The sequence below is a fragment of the Neoarius graeffei genome, chromosome 22, assembly GCF_027579695.1.
Source record: "Neoarius graeffei isolate fNeoGra1 chromosome 22, fNeoGra1.pri, whole genome shotgun sequence".
Lineage (NCBI taxonomy): Eukaryota > Metazoa > Chordata > Actinopteri > Siluriformes > Ariidae > Neoarius > Neoarius graeffei.
This window is the reverse complement of record NC_083590.1, coordinates 43,486,843-43,508,980: the sequence shown is the minus strand read 5'-3', so window position 1 is coordinate 43,508,980 and position 22,138 is coordinate 43,486,843. Positions and strand designations below refer to the sequence as shown.

Sequence of the window (22,138 nt, the reverse complement as noted above, 5' to 3'; positions counted from 1 at the left end):
AACTTGAGCATGGCAAAGAAAGGTCTGTGAGTTTCGAAGGCACGGGTGTTCAACCCGAATCAGGTAGTCTACCCATCTGCATGCTCGTCCAGCCATGAATGTTAGTACAAAACTTACTGAGATGGGTTCAGGTGGCTTGGGCTCTTAGAGGTTCTCATAGAAGAGATCACACTGCAAACTGAATCCCATAGGGTGATGTATTCCGTAGTAAATTGCCAGGGGACTCCAGTCAGGCTTTAGACGAAAATACTAAGTGAGAGGCAGAGACAGGGAAACCCGGAAGCAGCGTGGGATCGCGTACTGGAACACTTCTGTGACATCCATTGTATGGCGAAGTATTCTGTCAGGTACACGAGGGAGACAGATGTATGTGCAGAAGTGTTCAGTTTAATAGCATGCATATACAAATGCACACAAAGGCAAACAGTCCAAATTGGCAGACAAGATCAGAAACAAGAAAACAGGCAAAGGGTCGGTTGAGGTACAAACAGTACATCAAAGGCAAAATGAGAATGAGAACAAGGCAGAAGAATCAAGAAACCAGGAAAACAAGAACACAGGAAGAAACGCTCGGTAAAGCGTACTTAATGTAGCGTAATCCTTCGCGATGCATTTGCATCAACACAGTCCTTAAATAGGCAAACACAATGTTCTCTAATTGAGTTCAGGTGCACCTTGTTCACAACACGCATGCTGGAGTCCACTCGGCGCACGCGAAGCCCGAGGCGTGCCTTCAGGTGCACGTGCCACAGTGTGCAGGACTGACAGAATATCATGGCAATATTTGGGCTTTCAGTAATTTCTTTGAACTGTTCTTTTTCTGTGGCAGAATGTACAGCATACATCTTTAATTAAAAAAAAAAACAAATTTGGTGCACAAGTTTTAATTTTCTTTGGGCTTTCTGAAATCAACACAGGGTCAACATTATACACACAGGGTAAAAATTTACATACGCTCACTTAGACTATTAATTCAGAGGTGCTGAAACTTCCAAAATGTCTCTTGCCAAGGTCTCTTAACTTCCTGTTAGTGATCATGATTGACTACAGCTGGTAGCTTCTCTGTGCCTTCATAAAAAGGGTTTGTTTATAGCACTCATTGGATTGACCAACACACAGTAAAATGGGAAAGTCCAAGGAGCTCAGTACAGATTTGAGAAAGAAGATCGCAGATATACACAACTCCAGAATGTCTCTTGGAGCCATTTATAAACAACTGCAAATTCCAAGATCAGTTCAGACATTTGTATTCAAGTTATTGTGAGGTGTAGTCACTTTGCTAAGCCACTTTGCTTCAAGAAAACTCAAACTGTCACCCTCAGCTGAAAGGAAATTGGTTTGGATGGTCAGGAACAACCTGGGAACCACCATAGCACAGCCCTGACATGAACTGGAAACTGATGGATCACTGTCTACAGTTCAGATCACCATGGACTAAGAGGCTGCTATCAAGGCATGGAAACCCGATCGAAGCCCGTCGGGACCCGTCGGAACCTGACGGGCTCGGTCGGACTCGAACAAATATTTAGAAATTATGCTCGGGCTTGGGTCGGGCTTGGACATACTGTATGCTCACGATAAGACTTTGTGTAAAATTAATGTGTAAATTTAAAAGCAGTCACTTTAAACCAGTTTCGCTTCATACGCGTCATAGCTGTGCGCGGGATTTGATGTAGCGACAAAGCGTGGTCAGCGCAGTTGAGTGTGCAATGGAAGCTGACATCAAAAAGAAGTTACACTCCGGAGAATTGAAAACCACTGAAAATGATAAGGGCAAATCCACTGTGTGGAAACATTTCAACATGATCGTTGGAGCCGAGAGTAACGAATTTGTCGGACATGTTCAGTGTAAGATGTGCGGAACCATCTTGAAGTATGACAGCAAAAAAACGGGAAATTCCCAGCTGCAGAGACACGTGGACAGAGGTTGCAAGTCGCATGGGCCATTGCAGCCGAATATCACCGCATTTGCTACCTCAAGAAAAATACCAATGCAGGCTAAGGAGAAAGTGATTGAAAAATGTGTCGAGTTCTGCTGCAAAGATATACGGCCATTTCATTCTATCGAAGGAAGGGGTTTCATGGAATTGGCCCAGCAACTTATCAATGTTGGTGCTACGTATGGTTCACTGGCAGCACAGGACATACTGCCTGACCCCACCACCGTGTCGAAACGGTGCCAATCGCTAGCAACAGAGAAACGTGCAAATCTGGTAGAGCATTTAAATGCCATTCTGGCCGAGGTGAATTTAATTGGCATGACAACGGACATCTGGACAGAAGACTACCACAAATTAAGCTACATCACCATTACTTGCCATTTTGTGACGAGGGGATTTATATTGACAAGCGCCGTGCTGACAACAGCAGCATTCCCACTGGAAGATGCTAAAACGGGGGAGAATATCAGGAGAGAAATCATCCAACTTCTGACAGGGTATGGCCTAGACATGAGTTTGCTGAACAAAGTGGTCTGGGTGACAGACCAAGGCTCTAACATCATTAGTGCCCTCAGACCATACCGGAGACTTGATTGTCAAGACCACCTGTACAACACAGTGATGAGGCACGCCCTGGACCTCACAGAACTGGCCGAATATGCTCCGACGGTTTCAGAGACTTTGCAAGCTACCAAGGCACTTGTGAAATATGTGAAAAAGTCAGGCATCGCAGCTTTACTGTCAAAAACAGTGACGCAAATGGCAGACACGAGATTTAGCACAGTCTATCTCACCTTGAACTCTGTCCGCTCAGTGTATCAAGAACTGCGTGAGAAACTGGATGACCGTGCAGAAGGCTGGCGGCTCGATGGCATATCCCTAGATGTCCTTGACTTTCTTATCGAGTTTCTGCAACCATTCTATGATGCCCAGCGTGAACTGGAAGGGGACCAGTACCCAACAATTAACCTGGTGTTTTTGTGGTTCGAGCGACTGAAGCGCCACTGCAACAGAAAGACAACTGACAGCCCCTATCAAGTCACCATCCACGAGCGACATCTCACATGGATTTTGCGTAAAGTGGAGATCCAAGAACTCCACAAAATCGCAACTTTCCTTTGGCCTAAATTTAGTCAGCTCCGTATGTTGTCCGCCTCGGACAGAGACAATCTTCACCTGGAGGTTCGCAGACAAGTCAGTGAGCTCCGCACTGACGAGGCCGCCTCTGAAGGACCAGCAGCACCCAAGAAAGCGGCATGTGAATTTGAGGACTGGGAAAATGTACCCATGGCAGAGGGCAGGGACGAAGTCGAAATGTACTCAACTGAAAATCATGCAATGCAGGACGAGAGAGATCTTTTGGGCTGGTGGAGAGATCAGCAACATAAATACCCGAAGCTCAGCGTTCTTGCCCGCGGCATCCTTGCCGTACCAGCCAGCAGCAGTGAGCGCAACTTCAGCGCTGCTGGCAGGACAATTGAGCAGAGGAGGACAGCCTTGAAGCCATCCACCGTTGATGCAATCCTTTTTCTCCACAAGCATATGGATTAGCATAATCTTTGGATGAACTCATGTAAATGTAAATAATTCCCTGTTTGAATGGTGAGTGTTTTTGTTAATCCCCCTAAACCATTTATGTTTGGCCAATAGGGTATTGTTACCGTGCTGGGAGCAGAAGTTGATTTAATTTACAGACCTAGGCCCATATAATATCTTGGTTAGGCCTGTTTGTAGGCTATGTGATGGCTTTACGGCAATATTGTGGCTATGTTATTTTGGTGCACACGCGAGTGTGTGTTTATGACGTGTGCAGACAGACAGCGGGATTTTCATTTCAATTATTTATTGAATTTCATTAAATGGCCTAGTGTTTATTAGGTCAACAGAACCCTTTGTCTGAATGTTGTGGATTTGTTCTGCTGTTCCGTTATTTTTGGTTTGCTTAGGTTAAGTGAGTAGGCTACATGAGCCTGGCAGACTTGCTCCAAGCGTGCGCTTAAAGCGCTCGCCGGTGTTGATGACTCAAAATGCCCTTTTCAGTTTGTTGATAAAACCACACAAACTTTCCACACAAAATATCATACATGGGTCTTTAGTAGGCTAATGAAAATAGTGTGCTTTAAATGGCTTCGGGCTTCAGTCGGGCTCGGGCACAAATATCTCAATTCCTTTTGGACTCGGGTCGGTTTCAAGCATCGCTCTGTCGGATGCGGGCCGGTCTCGGACAGAAAAAATCGGCCCGATCCACACTCTAGCTGCTATCCAAGAAATAATTGCTTATAAGTCAAGTCCATGCTAAGAAAAAAAACAAATTTATTTGAACTCTACCAATTCTACCATGAAGAGTTGTGAAATATCCAACCAGAATTCTGCCAGAAGCTTGTTCATGGTAAACAAAAATGTTTGGCCAAGGTGAATCTTGCGAAGAGACATTTTACCCAAATATTGTGTGCTGCATATATATTTTTGACCCTGTATGTATAATTTTGACCCTGTGTTGATTTCAGAAAACCCAAAGAAAATTAAAACTTGTGCACCAAATTTTAGTGTTTTTTTATTTGATTTATTTTTTATTAAAGATGTATGCTGTACATTCTGCCACAGAAAAAGAACAGTTCAAAGAAATTACTGAAAGCGCAAATATTGCCATGACATTCATATCCAAGATGACATTCATGTCACTGTATGTAAACCTCTGACCACGACTGTGTGTGTTCTTCCAAAAAGTCTCTTGTCAAGGCCGAGGTCTCTTAACTTCCTGTTAGTGATCATGATTGACTGCAGCCGGTAGCTTCTCTGTGCCTTCATAAAAAGGGTTTGTTTACAGCACTCATTGGATTGACCAACACACAGTAAATGGGAAAGTCCAAGGAGCTAAGTGCAGATCTTAGAAAGACAGATTTGTCTTACTCATATATATATATAAATAAATAAACGGAGCATTTTTATTTTTTGCAAATTCGATAAATAAAAACTTTATACAAAACATCCGACAAAAATTATTTCCGCTTAGAATGTAAACAAACTAGCAAAATGACAGTCACACTTTGTGAAAAATGCTATAATAATAATTCTTGAAAAATAAAAAAGATGCATTCTTACCATCAAATACTTTTATTCCATAATTTGTTGCTTTTTTTGTATTTTTTGGGGTTTTGTTTTCAAGTAGAGTTTTTATTTCGTCCTCGGTTGGTTCAGCAACACCTTCCACCATTTTGTTTTTCCCTACTCACAGTATATGAGCTGATATCCTAGTCGTAGAGTAGCCAATCAGAGTGCACAATTGCTCATATCCCGTGAATGTGGATAGAGCACACACACACACACACACACACACACACACACACCTCTGTATCAGGGTTCTCACTAGGCCTTTTCAGGGTATTGGGCCTATACGTCACGTTTCCTTACGGCTACACCCACAATATTGCCAACGTGCCTGCAAAAGTTGCCACTACACTAATAAAAATAGGCATATCAAACGCTCTCTGGCCGTGCTGTGAAAATTGTTCATGCAGACGATAATCTAAGTTTACAAATCTGTCATTGCTGAACTCTTGAATATATTCTATTGTGAATACGATCATTAAAAAGCTTATACTTTTTGTTTTCCAAAGAAATTTATCTCGATATGATCTGTTCAGTACTTTGAGAGTAACGGCAGGTTGGAGTCGGTACAGCAGAGTACACTCTGCTCGTGTGACGTCAGGAAACTGCCATTGATTTTTGAGTCATGTGAAAGTGATCAGGCTCTCTTCTGATGGTTTTCCAACTGGATTACTCATGAATATAAATCAGATAACCCCTATAGGGATGTTCTCTAGCTCTCACTCTGATGAAGTATTCAGCAAAATTTTCCGTCTGCTAATTTTGATGTTATGATTCATGGGAGACTTTAGGGTGAGTTTTCATAGCTTTACCTACTTTTTTTTTTCAAATCAAACTGATTCATGGAAATAAATAACTATTTTAGAATGTAACTGTAGTTGTTTTGATGAACAATATTTATATTTTAGTGTTGGGAATTATATTTTAAAAACCTGAAGTCAGAAACGCAAGTGCCAAACGCAAGTGTTGGGACAGTTCATGTTCCAGGTTTTTCTTGTGGTTGACAAATATAAAATTGTATACATTTTTTTGTGAAAAATGTGGGTGTGTACACTCACCAGCCACTTTAATAGGAACTTGTTGATTCTAAGGTTCCTGTTCTTGGCTGGCAGGAGTGGAGTCAAATGTGGTCTTCTGCTGTTGCATGCTGAGATGGTTTTCTGCTCATCATGGTTGTAAAAAGTTATGCATTGCTCGAACCAATCTGGGGTGGGTTTCCCAAAAGCCTGTTAACAATAAGAACATCTTAACAGTGTTCATTGTGATGCTTGCTCTACCATTTAATGATGATCTTTGTGCTATGATGCTTTTGGGAAACCAATCCCTGACCATTTTTCTCTGACCTCTCTTATCAACAAGGCGTTTCCACCCACAGAACTGTTGCTCACTCAGTGTTTTTTGTTTTTCACACCGTTCTGTGTAAACTCTAGAGACTGTTGTGTGTGAAAAACCCAGAAGATCAGCAGTTTCTGAAATACTCAAACCGGTCCATCTGGCACCAACACCCATGCCACAGTGAAAATCACAGAGATCACAGTTTTTCCCATTCTGATGTTTGAAGTGAACATTAACTGAAGCTCCTGATTTGTGTCTGCATGATTGTATGCATTGTGCTGCTATGAAGGGATCGGCTGATTAGATAACTGCATAAAACAGCAGGTGTATGGGTGTTCCTAATAAAGTGGCCGGTGAGTGTACGTGCATGAGAATTTGTCAAGTCAGGTTTGGGTAAACTGACATTTTTCTGTCGCTGTACCAGCATTGTGTGTTCATACAGTTCATATGTTACAAGTTTTGATAATAAATAAAAATTAAAAATGTCGGCCTAGTTTTTTGATTTTTTTGTTCCATGTCTCCCCTCTATGACACAAGCCTCCCAACATAATGTTGGTGTCAGTAAGGGTGTTGAGAGCGACAGCTCTAGCCGAACTACAAACATGGCTTCTCAGAACTACAACGCCCAAGAACCACAGTGCCCCCTGTCACTGGCTTACTGATTACAGCTGACTCTCATTCACGCATAATCACCCACGCTACTTAAGCCTCTCTCACTGTCATTGCGAAGTATCGTTCTGAGTTTACCCAGTCATACCAAGCCTTTCTATCTCTGTCTGCCTGCCTCTAGTTTTCCTGACCCTCATTATTGCTCTACTTCTACACCTACTGTCTCCTCTTTATTGCCCTGTTTGCTGATCGACTGACCCATGCTTGCTTTTTGACTACGATTCTAGTTTTGTGATTTGGCTACATTTCCTGTTTGCTACCCCATTCTCCCCTGCACATACATCTGTAAGTGCCTGTACCCTGACAGGATACTTCGCCTCGATGGATGCAGCAGAGGAGGTGAAGCAAACTGCTCTGAGTGCTCAGGGATGCCTCTTAGGAGAACACCAACAGATGCTTGCAGACCTCTACATCAGGATGGCACAGATAGCAGCTGCGGTCCCCCAGGCCCTCCTACTGTGCTCTGAAGCTTCTCTGAGTGCTGCTTATCGGCTCCCCATTCTGGAGAAATATGCCGGGGATGCCCTCAATTGTAAGGGGTTTCTACTTCAGTGCTCAGCCATGCCTAACATCTCTGAAGAAAGTAAGATCGTTAACTTTCTTTCGTTTCTCACTGGCAAAGCACTACAGTGGGTTAGCGCAGTATGGTGGAATGGAGAGGAGCACATGACATCCTACGAAAGTTTCCTCGAATTATTCAAACGAGTGTTTGATCATGAACCCGAGGGGATTGAAATCGGCGAGAGTTTACTCATGACAACTGTCTCTACCTTGTGTGATGACACAAGGCACTAGGGGAGTCACAGAATATGCCCTGGACTTCAGAACTCTAGCGGCAGCCAGTGGATGGAATGAGCCAGCATTAAAGGTGGTGTTTTGCCAAGGTCTTCGCCCTGAAATTCTAAGCGAACTGGCGTGTAGAGATGAACACCTTACCTTGGACTCCCTCCTTGATCTGGCTATTCGACTGGATCATCCAACTGACCCTCTCCAACCGACCCTTTCTGAAGGAGGACACCAGACCTGTTCAGCATTCTGATGCCTCCACACCTATGGAGGTTTCAGATGCTCCGAACGAGAGAGGAGGAGGAAAGAGGGGCTCTGTTTCTATTGTGGGAGTTCAGAACATCTTATCATCCAGTGTCACGTTCACGCACCTCGCACCAGCCAAGCTGAGACCACTCCTGATTCAGTGAGTCCTGTAAAAAAAATCAACTCAGTCTTTTAAAATACCTGTATTGCTGAAACTGGTGTATTTGACACACGTGCTATCTGCTTTTGTTGACTCGGGTGCGGAGGGGAATTTCATCAACTGCTTGATCGTCCAGAAGTTCGGTCTGCCCACAACCCCCCTGCAGAGTCCACTAAGCATCAGGACCATTGACGGAGGACCAATAGGGGATGGTTTTGTTACTACTCACACCGCTCCCATTCATATTCAAGTGGGTGCACTCCATTCTGAACTAATTTCCCTCTGTGACCACGACCGTTAATCATGATATCATCCTGAGATATCCTTGGTTGCAGCTTCACGACCCACTAATCTCATGGCAGAATAAGGAGATCCTCCAGTGATCGTCCACATGTTTTCAGAACGGTCTTCTACATACCCAACTCTGTTTCTCCTCTACTTCGGTAGAGAGTCCACAGCCCGATTCTATGGAGAATGTTCCTGAGTGTTATTCTGACCTGAGGGAAGTCTTTAGCAAGGGTAAAGCTTGTGGCTTACCACCACATCATCCATACGACTGCACCATCAATCTTCTGCAAGGTACGTCACCTCTATGCAGTCAGATTGATCCCCTTTCTCAGAAGGAACAGACTGCCATGGAGCAGTACATTCAAGAAGCCCTCAAGCAAAGGTATATACAGCCATCAAAGTCCCCAGCATCAGCGGGGTTCTTCTTTGTGGAGAAAAAAGGTGGAGGTCTCCAACCCTGCATAGACTTTAGGAGACTCAATCAGATCACTGTCAAATACCCCAACCTCTTCCACTGGTCCCCTCAACTTTAGAACAACTTCGTACTGCCAAGTTCTTCTCCAAACTTGACCTGCACAGTGCCTACAACCTGGTCAGAATCAAGGAGGGTGACGAATGGAAGACCACCTTCAGCATTACCACTGGCCATTTTGAGTACAGAGTAATGCCTTATGGCCTTTCTTCAGCACCAAGTGTATTCCAATATTTTATCCATGACGTGCTACGGGATGTGCTGGGCAAGTTTGTGATAGCATATATCGATGATATCTTGATCTACTCTCTCAATGAGATGTCAGATCAGTTCTCAAATGCTTGTTAGCAAATCACCTCTATGTGAAAGCCGAGAAATGCGAGTTCCACTTGCATCAGATCTCCTTTTTGGGTTACATCATTGGCACAGAGAGAGTCAGTATGGACTCCTCCAAGGTCTCTGCAGTCATGCCCTGGCCAGTGCCCATGTCTGTGAAGGAGCGCCAACGTTTCTTAGGTTTCGCCAACTTCTATCATTGCTTTATTAGAGGTTTCGGTACCATTGCTTCTCCTCTAACAGCCTTGCTCACTAAAGGACTCAAAGGCCTCTGCTTCTTTGCCCTTCGGCAGAGGAAGTCTTCAATTGACTCAAAAATGTCTTCACTTCAGCCCCAATCCTGCAACACCCTGACCTGACCAAGACATTCACAGTTGAGGTAGATGCCTCTGACACTGAAGTAGGAGGGATTTTGTCTCAGCGTTTTGGCGAGAGACCCAAACTCCACCTGGTTACATTTTTCTCAAGAAAACTCACATCGGCAGAGAGAAACTATGACATTGGGAATAGAGAATTACTAGCCATCAAGCTCTCCCTTGAGGAGTGGAGACATTGGCTGGAGGGAGCCACACATCCTTTCGTGATATTGACTGACCATTAGAACCTAGAATATCTCAAGAAAGCCAAGAGACTTAACCCACGCGAAGCCAGATGGGCACTCTTCACACATTTCAATTTCCTGATCTTCTTTCGTCCTGGTTCCAAGAATCCCAATGTGCCCTATCCCAAACCTTCAACTCGTCAAGTCATAGTCCCAAATCTCACCCCATTCTCTCACCCAACTGTTTCGTCCAGACCATTACTTGGGATTTAGATCAAGAAATAAAGAAATCTCAACCTCAAGAGAGCCCAGTAAACTGTCCGCTGGACCTTCTTTATGTCCCAAAGCACCTCCAAGGGAGACTTATCACATGAGCTTATGCATCCCCTGCCACGAGTCATCCAAGCAGCCAATGAACTTATCAAATGCTGAAGCACAAGTACTGGTGGGAGAACATGCGAACAGAGGTCAACCAGTTCATCGCTTCCTGTTCTGAGTGTGCCAAGGCTAAAGTTCCACGAACCCCTCCTGCAGGTAAGCTCTGTCCCCTCCCTGTACCTCAAAGACCCTGGTCCCACCTGGCTATTGATTTCATTACAGATCTACCACCATCTCAAGGTAACACCACCATCATGGTAACTATAGACAGATTTTCTAAGGCTCTGAGACTCATTCCACTACCTGCTATCCCCACCGCATTTCAAACAGCTGAATTACTATTTCAGTATGTATTCAGTTACTTTGGCATCCCAGAGGACATAATCAGTGACTGTGGTCCCCAGTTCATCTCACTATTATGGGCCTGTTTCATGGAACGATTAGGAGTCTCAGTGAGCCTCATGTCTGAATATCACCTCCAGTCCAACGGCCAGGTGGAATGAGCTAACCAGGAGATTGGGTGTTTTTTCTAAAGATTTTCTGCATGAGGAACCGAGGGATTGGTCCTGATTCATTCCATGGGCCGAGTATGCACAGAACTCACTCAAGCACTCTGCTACCCAACTAACACCGTTTCAGTGCATGCTCAGCTACCAACCACCCCAGTTCCCATGGGACAACGCACTCACACAGGTACATGCAGTTGAAGAATGGTTCTCGTGAAGCCAAGCAATATGGGAGGAGGTTCACCAGTGCACTGAGTCTGTAAACACCAAGTATAAGGAGTATGCTGACAAACACAGAAGTAGCAACCCAGAATTTTCTCCAGATGACAGAGTATGGGTCTCCACGAGAAACTTCAAGGAACCTAACACATGCAGAAAGCTACAGGCTCACTACATCTGTCCATACAAGGTACTTCGGCATATCAATGAAGCTTCTTACAGACTAGAGCTCCCACCGCACAGCTGGATAGCCCCCACTTTTCATGTTTCTTGTCTGAAACCTGCTATTCAGGGTTCTCTGGCAGAGAATGCTCCCATCAAAGATCACCCACCTCTAAGCCTAGAAGGACAGCCCATCTACCATGTAAACAGAATACATGATTCCAGACACAGAAGAGGTCAGATTGAGTGAGTATTTGGTAGACTGGGAGGGCTATGGACCAGAGGAATGAAGCTGGGTGGGAGCCAAGGACATTCTGGACCCTTTTCTAAAGCAAGAATTCCACACACAAGACCCAGGAAGTAGAGGGCACCCCAGGAAGAATGTAGCTCCCAGAGGGAGCTCCTTGGGAGGGTTCTGTCAGTAATGGCGTTGAAAGCGACAGCCCTAGCCACACTACAAACATGGCTACACTGCCCAAGAACCACAGCGCCCCCTGTCATTGGTTTACTGATTACAGCTGACTCTCATTCACGCACAATCAGCCATGCTACTTAAGCCTCTTTCACTGTCACTGCGAAGTATCGTTTTGAGTTTACCCAGTCATACCAAGCCTTTCTATCTCTGTTTGCCTCTAGTTTTCCTGATCCTCACTATCCCTTTACTTCTATGCCTATTGTCTCCTCTTTATTGCCATGTTTGCTGATCCACCAACCCTTGCTTGTTTTTTGACTACGATTCTAGTTTTGTGATTTGGCTACATTTCCTGTTTGCTACCCCACTCTCCCCTGCACATACATCCATAAGTGCCTGCACCCTGACAGTTGGGACTCCCCTCAATGTCTCATGTCTCCCTACAAAAGATAATGACAGAAAAAGTGAAGTCTGAAGGCCAGTATATGTGACAAACTGAAAAACTAATGTTGTGATAAGAGGGTATAGTAAATACTATCTAATGAAATATGAATGTGATGCTACTTGCAAAGAATTTCACACAATCTACAAAAGCTGAACACTTGTCCCAATTCTCCCTGCTCTCCCCTATGGGATATTATATGGGTAGCAGGATTCCTGCAGCTCCTTAAAAAGTCATAAAAGATCTTAAAATAAAATCAGCAAAATTAAATTGCCTGAAAATTAATAAACTGCCTGAAATTCACAGTAAAATTGTTGTAATTTATTAAATTTGCAGATGCATTTAAGGCTGATGGGGGAACATTGTCACATGCAGTGGCCTACCATAAAATGTCAAGTTGCATATATTTGTTTGGTTAACTTTAGTATTAGAGACTGAGATACTTCGCCTTTAATATAAGTTTCATGTTACATTTACTGTACATCCACTAGCGTTGAAGTTCCGTTGCATAGACAGTAAGTCAGCAGCAGTTGCTAAATGTGGCAAGATGGGACTTTGCAAATTTCATGACAAATGGTCGGAGGAGGCTAAATTTTGGAGTTGGTTGGAGCCGGTAGGAGACTATTGCCGCTTTTCCACTACAAACGCTGCTGAGTCGGGCTGAGCCGTGCCGTGCTGAGTCGGGCTGAGTGGGGCTGTTGGAGTTGCATTTCGACTACAACCGCGCTGAACCGTGCTGGCTGGAAGTGGGTGGACACATTGGGTGGAGTTAGCGAAAGTGGGTGGACGTCACGTGATGTCGTTAAACAGCGCAAACAGTGACATCAGTGATCTTTTAAGCGGTAGTCTCACGACCCGAATAGTAAACAATAAACATGGAGGACATGGAGTCGTTAGTGTTGCTGGTCTTGGTGCTGTGGCTTGTTGTCACCGACAACGCGGACAGATACTGGCAAGAGCGTATAGATGAGATGAGGCGCATAAGGCTTCAGAAATTCTCGTAATTCGTAATTCTTCTTCTTCCGGGTTTGTGGTGTTTACAGATCCCAGCGCGCTCGCGGGGCGTGTGTGGGCATGTGAGGACACTCCTCCTCACCAATCAGTGCACAGGGGAGTGTCTGCTCATGCCCCCAGCCTCACTCGGCACGGCTTGGCTCGCTTCAGCCCCACTCCAAAACGGTGCAAGTTTTAGGGGCTAAGCAGGGCTGAAGCGAGCCGAGTCGTGCTGGTTTTTGGTAGTCGAAACGCGAGCCGTGTCGGGCTGAAGTGAGCTGCACAGTATGGAAAAGTATGGAATTTGATTTTAGTAATTTCCAGGTCTGAATACATATGGGAAGACATGTTCTCCCCATGTCTGCATGGGTTTCCTCCAGGTGCTCCGGTTTCCCCCACAGTTCAGACATGCGGTTAGGTTAACATGGGGCAGTCTTGGGCTGAAGGGCCCTTGAGCAAAGCACCTAACCCCTAACTGCTCCCTGGGCACTGTAGCATAGCTGCCCACTGCTCTGGGTATGTGTATGTGCTCATTGTTTACGTGTGTGTGTGTGTGTGTGTGTGTGTGTGTGTGTGTGTGTGTTCACTGCTTCAAATGGATTAAATGCAGAAGACGAATTTCACTGTGATTGAGTGTGCATGTGACAAAGTCGTCGTCTTCTTAAATTAAGTGGGCTTGTCATGCTGGATATTTTAGGGATAAAATTAGCTCATGTTTAAAGTCTTTAATTTTCTGTAAAGCTGCTTTGCAACAATGCCTGTTGTTAAAAGCGCTATACAAATAAACTTGGCTTGACGTTGTCTAGTCACGTGACACAGCTGTCACTGCATGAACCTACAAAGAGTAGCGCTGCCTACAGCACTGGGCTCATTACTTTAAATAGATATTTAGAGATTGTGTTTAGTTATTTAGTCTGTAAAACTTGAACGCAAGATAGCGTGGTGGGTTCTGCTTTGCAGTAGCATTTTATTGCTAGTAAATATAATGTTAGGCTATTTGTTCCACATTGTGGTCACATTTTATCGCTAGTGAATATTATTGAATATTAATTAACATGGCCAATTTATGTCAGAAGCACTTATCACCAGAGGTGGACAGTAATGAAGTACATTTACTTGAGTACTGTACTTAAGTACACTTTTTGAGTATCTGTACTTTACTTGAGTATTTTTTTTTTGGAAACTTATGACTTTAACTTCACTACATTTGAAAGGCAAATATCGTACTTTTTACTCCACTACATTTCTGTCAAGGTCCTCATTACTTGTTACCATGAAGCAGCTTTGAAAGCAGATGTTTTTCTTTTCTTTTCTAAAACATGATTGTTTTTTTTTTCCCAGGTGACACTAAGATAATCTATCAGTAAATCACTAGGGTCATGTCACATCCATAGACTGGATAAAATCAAGTTCAATGATTTCTCAGCAGTGTTATTTGAACACAATAAGTTGATGGCAGAATTGAAGGAGGTGGTTCTTACGCACCCATGGCCATACCTGGAACCCATGTTTCAGTTTTCTGAAAGGATTAAAGATTTGTTTTAAATGTTTGCCGAAAACAAACCAGATCACGGCCTACAAAAACTCGCCATCCAACCTGTGGAAGCATATTGAGGTATATAAACATTTTATTCCAAGAGAAAGCTTGCAATGAAGTTGTCTGTGCTTTTAGAGCTAGCGATAACGCTGCAATAGCTATGCAGTCTGCTTAGTCAAAGGACTTTCTATGGATTTGCCTGCCAAGTGGCCATCGCCTTGTCCATGGCTAACATTAACAAATAGCTAGTTAACTTGGACACTGTTAGTTAGCGTGTAAAAGCGGAGTTACGCTAACATGAATAACGTTAACTTACCTGAAGTCCTTTCAGAAATATGTTTTAGCATAATCTTGCCAAATAAACAGAATGTGACATCATGGTGCCACAACACCATGAAATGGTGTGAAATAGCTCTATTTCTGTTTTTGAAAAGTTGGTACAAACATTGATCATTAAAAAAAAAGCCCAGTTGTTCATTTTCCAATGTTCATTTCAGAATAGGAAATAGATTCAGATGAAGGTACACAGATTCCATGCCTATGTTCTAGCTAAAGGTATCAAAGAATATATTTGTAATTGCAAATATATTGGGGATAGATTAGGGATAAGCCCTGTGATGACCTGGCGACTTGTCCAGGGTGTACCCCGCCTTTCGCCCGTAGTCAGCTGGGATAGGCTCCAGCTTGCCTGCGACCCTGTAGAAGGATTAAGCGGCTAGAGATAATGAGATGAGATGAGATGAGGGATAAAATTAGCTCATGTTTTAAGTCATTCAAATTCTATAAAGCTGCTTTGTGACAATGTTTATTGTTAAAAGCGCTATACAAATAAACTTGACTTGATTTAGATTAATAAGTTCAGTTACCTGTCTAGCAGAAAACAGGCAACTTCTGCATCACTTTGAAAACATTTGTCCCTCAACAGCGATTTCCATCTGCGAAAGGCCACACCAATGTTTATCCTTGCTTTCTACTGTTGCCTGTCCTGATCTCTCCAATTTCATTTTTGCTTCATGCTTTCACATCTTTGATGAGTCTTCCCACTCCCTTATTTTTTCTTGTGCTAAATAATAAGCATTTTTACAAAATTTGGGTTCTCAACCTTGTTAGCCAGCACCAGCAAACACTGATTCCTCTTTTTTCTTCTTTTTTGTCTTCCTTTCTTCTTTATCTTCCTTTTGGTGCTTCCCTCTGGTGCTTCCTTCCGGATTCATGCTGCCACTTGTAAAAACATGAAATTCACCCTAGAGGTTTGTCCATTCTGGGCTTCTGTAGAAACATGGCAGCACAACATGGCGGTCTCTGTGGAAGTGGATCCATTCCCTATGTAGATATAAAGGGTGCATTCTAGGCTTATGAAAACGCAACGATTCATAGTTACAGGTAATTATACACTAATGAAAACATACTTATGAATACTATATTCCATTTCTGCTACTTAACTTACATAGTGTACCTTTAAATCCTACACCTAAAATCCTGCATAATGTAACTTTAATTAGGTTACTAGAACAGACTTTCTGAGTATTTCTACATTTTTGTACAACTTGGGGAACAGATAGTTTCAATATGATGGAACCTTGATGACAATTCTGTGCAGCTAGCAGAAGGTCAGTTTAGCCTGCTTGTCTGCTCCATGGCTTTGACACTGGATTGCCACTGACTAGCTAGGCCTGTTCTGAGACTATGAGCTATGCTGCAAGAAATGAGAGCAGCACCTTCCTGAATGGGATGGATACCGTCCTGCCCTAACAGGCCAAGCTATTCCAATTATCTGTAAAGTCCACATTGTTTTCAGAGTACCACCTGGACATCCAGCAATTCAGTGACTATCACCAAGCTGCACTGGGATAGAACCAGAGCATATTACTACACTGGACATCGCCTTTGCTAATTTACATACCTCTACAATGCTACTCTTAGTGTGAGCTGACCTAGTAGTTAGTGTGTCCACCTCTTGACTGGGAGATCATGAGTTCTACTCGCGGTCGGGTCATACCAAAGACCATCATAAAAATGGTACTTCTTACCATCTGGTGAGGCATGCTGCAATACAGATGCAAGTAAGGAATCAAATTCTTGCGGTCACCAGAGGACTGGACCCCCACTGTAACCCTAGCTATGTGAGATGCTGAGGGTTTTAGAAATGGAGATCGGCACCGCCCAATGCACCTTAAGGACCTGGTTAGTACTAGAAGGGGGACTGCCTGGGAAGACCAGGTCCTGGCACAGGAGGGACTTTGACAATGTTACTCTTAGGCTATGTTCAGACTGTTGGTCAATATCCGATTTATGAGCATGTCTGATTGGAATCCATCACAAATACATGCAGTAAGTTGGAACAGCCAAAAATCACGAGATACCGGTTTTACTAATCCATTTCAAACCACATTCGTATGTGGTTTGAAATAAACTTCAAATCACATTTTTGCAAATCCGTTTAGGTCAAACTGTTCTGATTTGATTTCAGATGTTTTTTTTATGTCTGTGACTTTTAACACCATGCAAAGTTCATGTTTACATCACACATAACGGAAACACGCTACTTTGGGTGGTGCACAAAATATAGTGGAGCAGGCAAGCCTCCTCCATCTCTGATGCTGCCTCATTACTTTTAAAACCTGCACTGCAGCTCCACATTGCCATGTGGTAAATCACCAAGCCCTCCATTTTGGTTTATTTATGTCACCTATTTCTACTTTCAAGCAACAATGTCATTACTACTTCCAGGGGCAATGTCATTCCTATAGTAACCAATGTGAATAGGAGTGAAAAAAAGGATTGCCACATGAACACAGAGCGGATCTGATCACTTGCAATACATAATGCCGACAGTCAATCAAGAAGCTTGGATTCAGTTTGAATATGCAAAAAAATGGATTTGGACTGACAGTCTGAACACAGAGTTATTAGGCTGTGACTGATGAAGGTGTATATCATTAGTTCCTATGTGAAAATTTGTCTTTGAAAACCTATATTTGGTTGTAGCCCTATTTTAAACTTTTTAGGTAAAAAAAAAAATCCGACTGTTGGACATACACTGATAGATTTTAATTTACATTAATGAACGCAAAACATTTTCAGTTTACCTTGACAGCAGGTGAGTCTAGTACTTGTGAAATTGGAAGAAGTAAAAAGGGTTTCAAGGTGGTGCCAGTTATATAAGAGAGTTCAAAACACCTAAATGAATGATTACAGATTCTTATGTTAATGAGAAAACATGCATTACATCACATGTCTATAAGAGGCAAATGGCTAATATAACAGGAATATCTGCATTGGTTACAGAGAGAACAAATTTTAATGCATATTCTGGTACAAATACAAGCCTCATGTTTATAGTTAAGCACTAACTAATACATATATTAATGCTGTAGTTATTAATAATATAATTAATACCTTTATTTTATTGACATTTTTGTTATTTTTGTGTCATTTTGTCTTTTAAACAAGCATTTTGATCTTTGGCTTCCGCATGAAAAGTAATGCTTACCATAGGCAAAATAAGTATTTAACATGTCAACTATTTTTCTATGAAACATATCTCCAGTGCAGCTATTGAAATGAAATGTTGAGCAGACATTGGTATTAACATAATAAAACTACACAATAAAAAGAAATAATATTCCAATCTATAAAAAAATGTTATATGCAATAAAATGGAATGAGACAGGAAAAAAAGTATTGAACACAGAAAGAACCCCAGCTGACTGAATTTTAGTTATCCTACCTGTGCTAATTAGAATCAGTGGATTAGTGCATGTTGATACGTTAGTACTTCTACTCTGTGAAAAAGGGGAACTCACCTCTGAATGCAAGTAAACATCTTTTCCTGTGTAGTTTTATTGTGTTAATACCAGTGGTCTGCTCAACATTTTATGTGAATAGCTGCACTGGAAATATGTTTAATAGAAAAATAGTTGACGAATACTTATTTAGCCGACTGTACTATTTTGTGGTGTCAAAATGTATGCTAAAACTTGGTTCATCATGCAATTTTGAGTTTCATATTTTTTTATGTCTCACCTACAGGTGATTCATTTCCAGAAGGCTCAATAGACCTAAAGTGCAAAGAAAGAGTGACAGACAGTGATGAAGAGAATGACCCTGCAGATGAAACTGATGGCAAGGTAAATTTCTACAATACATTTACATTTAGTTTTGTATGTAGTTTGAAGTTTTTAATTGAATTATTTGCCTTGTGCTTTTTTGCTTTAGTTTGCTGTAGTTATTTATATGACTTATAAATCATTCTAAACAACTTTGTTCAATTCAGAGGCTTACTATTGCAGTTTATGATAGGGAGTTTATATCAGCTTATATAAGCCCAAAGATTCCACATTCATAGCAAGTCAAGTGAATATTGATAAAGAGAAGTTGGTAATGTCCTGATTTTTTTTTTTGTTATTTTGTTTTCTTTCACTCCCCCTTTCCAGCGAATGGTTCATTCCATCTTGCTCTCATCTCCTGGAGATGAATCTGCAAATAAAGAGACAGAACACAAGGGAGAGAGGACAGAGAGTAAGATAAAGCAGGAGACAGAGGCTGGAGATGTGTGTGAAAGAATAAAAGAAGGAAAGGAAGGAGGCAGAGGAATGGGAGATGGAGGAACAGACCAGGTCCCTAAATGTTTTAGCATAAATGGCACTTTCTCATCTGAAGCAAAAGAAATACAGGTGCCAGGGACAGTCCGAACAGCCCCCACGGTAGTGACAAATGTTGTTAGACCTGTAACTAGTGCCCCCATTGCAATAGCCAGCAAGCCTGCTGAAGGGGGCATGTCTCTTGGGGCTCCATACCCTGATGAGAAGCCCAAACTTTTGATTGGTGGGGGAGCAGCAGCAGGAATTGGGGCCAAACCTGTTGGGCAAGGCGGTTTAGTCACAGGTTTAGTACTTGGAGGAGCGTTTCCGAACCCACCCACTGTTCGACTCATAACCCCGCCCCAACCTTTGCCAGGCCCCACCACTAGCAATGGAGTTCCTAACAACAGCGCTGTGCCACTCCCTCTGCTTCAGCCACAGTTCCTCCCAGCAGCTTCACTCACTCCCCCTACCAATGGCAAACAAGTCACCCAAGTGCAGTACATCCTTCCAACTCTACCAGCAACAGCCACCCGAAACAGCCCCTCTTCACAGCAGACCCACCAGTCAACTGGTGTTCTTGCCCTGCCCACTGCCCTGCCAGCACACTTATCATTGTCTAATGGATTGCATGCAGGGTCTGGGCCAGGGATGAGATATGCCTCAGTGCCAGCAGTGGGAGGGGTCAGCACAGGAGCAAGAGGTGAGATGGAGGGATTGACTTAGCATTCCACGATATCAATATAGCATTCAAAGTTATCCCATTGACCAAGTCAGCACAGTTGTCACATTTATTTTTAAATCAGTATGTATCAATTAACCCAATTCATGCTTCATTTTGATTCACGATTTGATTTTCCCAGTGTTTTTGAAAAAAAAAATGACATATTTTACAACCCCAAATCAGAAATGGTTGGGAGAATATGGAAAATGCAAATAAAAAAGCAGTGATTTCTAAATTTACTTTGACTTGTATTTCATTGCAGACAATATGAAAAAAAAGATATTTCATGTTTTGTCTGGTCAGCTTTATTTCATTTGTTAATATATATCCATTCCCGTGTTTCAGGCCTGCAACATGGCTTTTCAAGACAATTTGAAAGTTGAGATTAAACAGTTAAATGTGATTTGAAACAGGTGATGTCAACAGGTGATTGTAATCATGAGTTGGTACAAAATCAGTATCCAGGAAAGGCCTAGTGTTTGAGGAGCCAAGATGGGCTGAGAATCTCCAGTTTTTCAACAAATACATGAGAAAACCATATTAAATGTTTAAAAACAATGTTCCTCAAAGAAAGATATGAAGGGATTTGGATATTTCACCCTCTACGGTGCAGAATATCATTTAAAAGATTCAAGGTTCTGGAGGAATTTCAATGCGTAAAGGGCAAGGGCGTAAGCCTAAGCTGAAAACCTGTGAACTCCAATCCCTCGGATGGCACTGCATCAAGAACCATCATGCATCTATAAGTGATATAATCACATGGGCTCGGGATTGCTTTGGCAAACCTTTGTCAAGCTCTACAATACAGAGTTACATCCATAAATGCCAGTTAAAACTTACTGTGCAAAAAGGGAGCCTTATGTTAACTGTGTCCAGAAGCACCATCGACTTCTCTAGACTTGAAGGCATCTGGGATGGACCATCGCACCGTGGAAATGTGTTTTGAGGTCAGACAAATCAGTATTCCAGTTTTTTGTATGAAATGGATACTGTATGCTCTGGACCAAAGATGCAAAGGACAGACTATTACCAGCAACAAGTCTAAAAGCCAGGGTGTGTCATGGTATGGGGTTGTGTTAGTGCCCTTGGCAAAGGTAACTTACACTTCTGTGATGGAGCATTAATGCAGAAAAGTACACTGAGATTTTGGAGCAACATATGCTGCCATATGATGACATATTTTCCAAGGATATTTAAACAAGACAATGCAAAACCACACTCTGCACACATTACAAAGGCATAGCTGTGGAAAAAGAGTCCGCCTATCCCCTCTGTCCCCAGTAAAGACCCAATAGTCCCAAATAGTGTGGAGAATTTTGAAACAAAAAACATGACTATGATGACTCCGTACTGTTGCACACCTTAAGACCTGTTTGCAGGAAGAATGGGACAAAATAACACCTGAAACACTTCATCACTTGGTGTCTTCAGTCCATAAACATCTTTTAAGTGTTGTGAGAAGGAAAGGCAACATTATACATTGGTAAACCATCCCAGCTTCTTTTGAAATGTATTGTGAGAATCAAAACTGAAATGTGTTTATTTTGAAACAAAAAACAAATAAAATTCACGAGATAAAAATTAAACAATGTGCTGTTGTATTGTTTTGAGTGCAATACAGGTCAAAGATTATTTACAAATCATTGTTTCCAGTTTTAATTTCAACATACCATCCAAACTTTTTCTGATTTGGGGTTCTATTAAAATTGAAAAAAGTTAATAATAAATTGGTAATTTCGTAATACGTTTTTATGAACATTTTACTACCTACCAATTTCTTCTCTTTCCTTCAGCTTTCAAGCAGTCGATATAAAAAGAGCTTCAACATTTTGTTAAATCTATTTGTACAATCAATTGCACAACAGCTTTTTCTCATTTTAGGTCTGTTTGTGTGTGTTAGTGGAACTGTGTTACTTCCACCTATGGTGACGTCACATGTATTCCCACTATTTTATGTTATTGCACCCTCTGCTGTCTAAACAATGCAATTACAGCTAGGAAATGCTAAGCCACAGCCTGATAATCGCAATTCATTCTTTATTTTATTGATTCAAATCGGGTGGCACAGTGATGTAGTGGTTAGCACTGTCGCCTCATAGCAAGAAGGTTCTGGGTTTGAGCTCAGTGGCCAATGGGGGCCTTTCTGTGTGGAGTTTGCATGGGTTTCCTTCGGGTGCTCCGGTTTCCCCTACAGTCCAAAGACATGCAGGTTAGGTTAATTGGTGGCTCTAAATTGACCGTAGGTGTGAGTGTGAATGGTTGTTTGTCTCTATGTGTCAGCCCTGCAGTGACCTGGCAACT

The 22,138-nt window shown here is 42.4% G+C and overlaps 1 protein-coding gene across 5 annotated transcripts in view; it reads left to right on the top strand.

The window, feature by feature from the left end:
• The window catches only part of cica (capicua transcriptional repressor a), a 166,661-nt gene that overhangs the window by 73,166 nt on the left and 71,357 nt on the right, over nt 1–22,138 (top strand). For all 5 annotated transcript variants that reach the window (XM_060904838.1, XM_060904839.1, XM_060904837.1 and 2 more), the window contains exons 10-11: nt 18,563–18,660; nt 18,967–19,816. In XM_060904838.1, the coding sequence (XP_060760821.1) occupies nt 18,563–18,660; nt 18,967–19,816 (948 nt within the window). The remainder of the gene's footprint in view (nt 1–18,562; nt 18,661–18,966; nt 19,817–22,138) is intronic.